Source organism: Lipotes vexillifer, unplaced genomic scaffold (assembly GCF_000442215.2).
Source record: "Lipotes vexillifer unplaced genomic scaffold, Lipotes_vexillifer_v1.1 scaffold1136, whole genome shotgun sequence".
NCBI classification, from domain to species: domain Eukaryota; kingdom Metazoa; phylum Chordata; class Mammalia; order Artiodactyla; family Lipotidae; genus Lipotes; species Lipotes vexillifer.
Genome location: NW_006769631.1, coordinates 397,009 through 403,488, shown reverse-complemented (window position 1 = coordinate 403,488; position 6,480 = coordinate 397,009). Strand labels below are relative to the sequence as shown.

At 47.6% G+C, this 6,480-nt stretch overlaps 1 protein-coding gene across 1 annotated transcript in view; it reads right to left on the bottom strand.

Moving 5' to 3' along the window:
• GASK1A (golgi associated kinase 1A) overlaps positions 1-2,247 on the bottom strand; it is a 37,027-nt gene extending 34,780 nt beyond the window's left edge. The window contains exon 1 of the mRNA XM_007445717.1: positions 2,140-2,247. Within this exon, the coding sequence (XP_007445779.1) occupies positions 2,140-2,247 (108 nt within the window). The remainder of the gene's footprint in view (positions 1-2,139) is intronic.
• Between the last annotated feature and the right edge of the window lie 4,233 nt (positions 2,248-6,480).

The window sequence follows — 6,480 nt, the reverse complement described above, 5'->3', positions numbered from 1 at the left end:
CCCCCCCCCCCCCCCCGACCTTGAATCTCAGCTCTCTTCTTTGAAAGGGATAAAGTCAGTCGATGTTTCCCCCATCTGCAGCTTTGTATTCATGAATAAACAAGCAAACATGCCAGAGCCCTGGTCAGACAGAGTTCTGCCAAGGTGAAGATCTGGTGCTGGGTGTTCCCAACACTGCAGCATCTGGGATGTGTGTCCGGTCGACACACCGGGGGAGGGGCAGAGGTGGAAAAAGGGAAGAGGAACCAAGGAGAGAGCTCTCCTAGGCAGGAAAATGTGGCTGAACTCCATGTCCCTCCTGGGACAGGAATCCGCTGGGTACCTCACCAGTGTATGACAAAAGAATGAGATTTTCCCCCATCTGCAAGAAAATGTAAAATGTGATTAGGGAGGTGTGTCCAGGGCAAGACTTTAAAAGGCAAAACTAGCAAGGAGGAGAAATTAGTCTTCAGTGTCCTCTAGGCCCCCATTCTATCCCCAAATACATCGAAAACAAAATTGTCCATAACCTCAGCCACTTGTTAGATGATTATACAGTTCATCTCTTGGGAGTAGCACTCTAAAACAAGTGTAAGAAGGATAGTGTTTACAAAGTATTAATTCCTGTTTGCATTCCTGAGACCCTGAGCTGCATCTTATCCATCTATCTGGGAATGATAAAGAAGAATGTTACAAAAAGGTACAAGGAGTTAGACCTTCTAACTTCTGACATGCAAAATAGAATTATGTGGAAATACACAGACTTGTAGATGAGGCTGTTGTCTTGAAAAGACAATTTCCCAGATTCCTTCATCTCTCCTTAGCATCAAGGACCAAGCCTGGAGAATCTGGTTAATTTGGCCCAGGGGCCACCAGTTTGAGACCCCTGGTTTATACACTCTCTAAGTTCCTTCTACTTCTGAGATTCTGCAGCTCCCTGTGTTTCCACAGACTCAAAAAAGAACTCGATTGAAGAGCTGTAAACCTAACTCTGGAAGTTATTTGTTAAATACCTAATTACTACTGATTTGGGAATCTGAAGTCACATTGGTCCCACAGGACCCCTAGGAGAGCACAGCCTGAGCCTGACTTCGCAGGGCCAGCTGATAAGGGGGGAGTAACTCATGATCCTCAAAGCAGAGGCTGGATGACTCCTATGGTAAACTGAATAAGGGCTCCCAAAGACATCCAGGACCTAATGCCTGGGACCTGTGAAAGTTACTTTATGTGCAAAGAGGGACTTTGCCGATGTGATTAAATTAAGGATCTTGAGATGGGGAAATTATCCTGGATTACTTGGGTGAGCCCTAAATGTAATGACAAGTGTCTTTATAAGAGGGAGGCGAAAGAAGACTTGACTACAGAAGAGGTGAAGGCAGTATGATGATGGAAGCAGAGATTGGAGTGGTTCCATTTGAAGATAGAAGATGGGGCCACAAGCCAAGGAATACAGGTGGCTACTAGAAGCTGGAAAAGACAAGAAAAAGGATTCTACCCTAGAGCCTCTAGAAGGAAGCAGCCCTGCTAACACCTTAACCTCAGCCCAGTGAAACTGATTTCGGACTTCTGACCCGAACTGTAAGAGAACAAATTTGTGTTGTTTTAGCCCACGAAGTCTATGGTAATTTATGACAGCAGCAAGGGGAAACTAATACAGTCCCTACCCTGGCTGCTGCAGGGATGGGCCACACAGTCTTTAAGATGTCTTCCCACCGCAGGGGCACAGCTGCCAGGTCTCCGCTCCAGGACAGAGTGACCTACTCGTCATCAGAAAGACAAACAGCCTCTTGGGGGTTGTGCACACTCTCCAGGGAGCCCCCTGCCCTCAGGCTTAGTGAGGACGGCCCACAGCCCACTGAGCAAGGGGGTACAGGCTGAGCAAGGGACTGAACACCCACATCCAAATGTCCCCGGGGGCCCCACTCCGTCCCTGACCTCAGGACCAGCCCCCAGGGAAAATCTGCTCACCACGACCTTCCCCCAGTCCCCATGCTGTTCGGCAAGCTTCATCTTTAGTCCCAGAGGGATGCAGCAGCTCCCCAGGCTCACCTACCACTACCAGCCCCTTAATGACACATAGGTTCAGGGGCAGGCTGCCTGAATGTTGATTCCAGCTCCACTGCATCCTGGCTGTGTGAACTTGGGCCTCCATTTCCTCACCTGTACCATGGCGATAAGAATGGCACCCCCCTCATAGGGTGGACCATTCACTAGCTCATTGAGCAGATATTCCTGAGCCAAGCGCTGCTCCAGGCAGAAGTGAAACATCATGAACAAAACAGACAAAAGTCACTCCCCTTATGATGGTGACATTCTGGTGGGGAAAAAACTGTGACTTGTCACTCATTAAAAATAAGATCACTCCACCAAGTACTGTGAAAGTTATATGAGCTGTTGTAGGTAAAACATTCAAAACAGAACCTGAAATATAGTTATGTTGACTCATAACTGATCATAATTTTCTAGCAGGACCCATGGGGTTACCTCCCTGTCAGGGTTCCTGGAACCTGCACTCACAACACATGCCCATCAGGTGGGCGTGCGAACCCCCAACTCCCGAGATGCGAGGGGGCTAAACGACATGTCCTTTCTCTCCCCCTCCCTGCGAACTGGTTGCTCTGCTCCAATCTCTACGCTGATTATATGTTGGGGCTTTTCCAGCCCCGCTGGCTGCCCCAAGAGCCCTCTCCATACCCATAACTGAATTACCATTTTGTTCCAGCTCACAAGAGCACTAGTGTGGGAACACCGCAGGCCTGATGGAATATTCGAGACCCTGCCATTTGTTGGAAATTTTCTCTGGCTGCCTTGGTATTAACAGCCATACATTTTGGTCTCAGGCCTGGGAGTGGGGATTGAGGCTGAAAAACTAAAGTTTCTCTCCGGGCCATTCTGTGCCAGCCTTCCAGAGATTTCTACTCTCTGGCTGCTCAGAGGCCAGGACACAGCCCCAGAGAAGAGTTGGTGGCAGGGAGCAGGTCTGTGTCCTACATACACACTTCCCCCCAATTCCAACCAAACTCGTGACAACACGGGGCTGAGCCAATTAGGGACACTAAGGGGAAAATCCACCTCACTCTTTGCCTTAAATCCATCCCGGTCATAGCAGGTCAGGTGGACTTCTCCAGAATAAGGCCTAGAGGAGAGTTTGTAAACTGGGATCCTTGGGCCAAATCTGCCCTGCAGATGTGTTTTGTTTGGCTTGAAATGTTTTGAGTAAATTTGAGCCAATGTTTAAAAACCAGGATATTTCCCACAAAAATCCAGATTTCCGGCTTCCTCTGAAAAGGGGGACGTTCTAGCCACAACTTGGGCCCATATTCTCATATGGCCGGAGTCAAGTATGGCTCCCTCTCTCAATGATATGCTCTTCTGCCATTCACCACAGGCTCCACCACTCCCTATTGTCTGTCTCCCAAGAGAAGGAAGGACAGTTGCCTTTGGGATCCCACTTGCTTTATTGTTTTTCATAGGAGATAAAAACTTCTCTGACCACAGCTCAAGACAATTTGAGAAAACAAAACATAGATTGGTTTTTTCTTCATTATACCCAGCCCACTTCTTTCACTTATGCCAGCAGCCCAGGCTCCATAAGCACTTCAGTTTATACTTCTTGTTCCAGAGCTGCACTGTCAAATATGAGAGCCATGAGCAACGTGTAACTATTTCCATTAAATTAATTAAAATTAAAAATTTCCATTCCTGGTTGTTCTAACCACATTTCAAGTACTCAACAGTCACCTGGGAGTAGTGGCCACCGTGGTGGACAGAGCAGAGGAGAACATTTCCATCATCTCAGAAAGTCGTACTAGGCTGGACTCTGGAGAGATTTAAATATAAGATGTGGAGGCTACCATCCAGTGAAGATACCTGTTGAGTTCTACATCTGTGCCACATTGGGAGCTCTGGGGAGAGCTGCTGCCTTCCAGCGGTTCACTATCTAACTAGGGAGAAAGCCATAGCCAGCGACAAGAGATGACAGGAAGTACCCGCTGGTGTCACAGGGACCCTCTCAGAGCCAGAGAAGGGGAGCAGGTCTTTGTTTTCATGATACAAAGAAAATGCTCTGCTTGCCCATTGCATGCCCTCTCGGCCCAGTCCAGGCAGTCTCCTCAGAGGCTTCCAGAGACCGGGACTCTCTCAGCCCCGTCACGGTGATGCTGCTTTGATGTCTGGCATAAGTGTTAGAGGCTCCCCAAGCAAAACACACAAGGAGAGTCAAACTCCAGCACACCCCACTGCCTGTTTCTCCTGCCCTCACGCCCCTCAAGGCTGTCCTCTGTCCTCTCCACAAATCCAGATCTCGCCCACTCCCAGGGCTCCTACTCCAGCCCCTGCCCTTCCCTCCCCTATGTCCAAACAAGACACTCCTGGGACCCAGACCGTCAGGGTAATGCTCTACACAAGAAACTAATTTCCAAGAATATTTACTTTCAACAGAAAATTTCCATAGATGCTACCAAAAGAAAACAGCTGCATCTAAGTGTGAGAATTTTCAGGTTGATCAAGGGGAAAGAGACTCAGATTTCTGGTTGTAGGGCCCACCTTAAAGTCCTTCATACTTATGAACTGCATGACTCAGCAATTACAGCATCACTGATCTCTAAGTTACTTTACTTATTGCTCTCTAAAATGGATCGAATGATACCAGCCTTAACACTTGAAGGATTAAAGACTCAGTGAGATAATGGATAAGAAAGCTACAAAGCCCAACACAAATATTTGTTGTTATTAGTTCTAAGGGGGAATGATCTTCCCTCAGCCAGCACAGAGGCCAGCACTCACTAGAAGTTTGTTGAAGATTATTTTTTAATGATCCCAGAGTAGGAGGTGAGGAAAGACATTTTGAGACAAAGGGGACTCTTGGCATATTCCAAGATCAGATCACCCAGACGAACATCTACACAGAAGCAGGGCTTCTGAATCTTTTAGTACCAAAGGCTACTTCAGCCACCTGGTAAAGACATGGCTCTTTCTCAGGATGCTTTTTTTTCTTTTTTTTTTTAATGTATAAATAAAAGGCATAGGGTTACAAAGGCAATCAACTATACTGATACACAGTCATCAAAATATTCCAGAAAACAAATTTGTGATATAATAATGCATGTGCTTCTTTATTAACCCATTAAATAATGAGATCTGTCAGCACATCTAATAACCAATGCACTTTCAAAGTAGTGAGGAGTAAAGACTATATTTCAAAGGATCTGGTTCTACTCTCATGCTGTAAACTCTCCGATTCCTCTTGGTGACAAAGTCACAGGTCTTGCTAAGGCTACTGTGGTCAGTGCCTACATTCATTATTAAAGAAATGCTGAATTTCCGTTAAAGATTAGAGAAAATAAAGATGGAACTTTTCTTCATCCAAGTTTAGGGCTCCTCTGAATTCTAGGCATGGATCCCGGTCAAGAATCCCTGAAGTGGTACCCTTGACCTTGTACCATTTGATTCTGCCTTTCTCTAGTTCACCGTCACAGGGATAGATCCACATGGCTTATATAAAGGCAGGCCCTTTATAGCACATATTTCCCTAATTCCCCCACTCCAGAACCTCTTCTGCATGGGAGCTAGGGTCCAAGGATACCCCCTAACTCCTGCTCCCCTGATGCACTGAAGGATCCTACTAACAGTCCTAGTGGCCCAGGCCTTGCTGCATCTCCTGGCTGCATCTTCTGTCTGTTGTCTAGGGACAAGGTAACCACAGCTCCCATTAACTGAGCACTTACTATGTGCTGATGACTACTGTATGAGGTGCTTTATGCTCATTACAGGTTGAACACACAACCCCACAAGGAGGCAGTGTTATCTTAGAGGAAACAGAGGCCGAGAGGTTAAAGGTTCACTGACTTGCCCCAGGTGATAAGCAGGGTTTGAATTCAGTTCTGATTACAACTCACCTCTGAATCCTTCATGCTTTAAAAGCATACCAAGTGGGCTTCCCTGGTGGCGCAGTGGTTGAGAGTCCGCCTGCCGATGCAGGGGATACGGGTTCGTGCCCCGGTCTGGGAAGATCCCACATGCCGTGGAGCGGCTGGGCCCGTGAGCCATGGCCGCTGAGCCTGCTCGTCCGGAGCCTGTGCTCCACAATGGGAGAGGCCACAACAGTGAGAGGTCCACATACCGCAAAAAAAAAAAAAAAAAAAAGCATACCAAGTAAGGTATTATGAAAATTACAGTTTAAGCCCAGTCACCCTGGGCCGCTGCCCAGGAGATGGGTGAATGTGAACAAGGACCAGGAGCCTTTCCTGACACCCAGAGAAGTGGCTGAACAGGGTGGCATTGCCCAGCCCTCCCTACGCCCTTCCCAAAGGGAAATGAGGGGATTTAAACTAGAGTTTCAAGAGAGAATGTTCTGAAAGGAAGGAATACAATAGCATCTCTGTAGTTGCAACAGGATCTCTAGGGCATCAGGAGAAGTGGGGAGAGCAGGGGGGAGGAGGGTGAGACAGAACTGTAGGACTGGGGCCTGCAGACAGTGGCTGGGTGTGAGGGGAGGCCGGG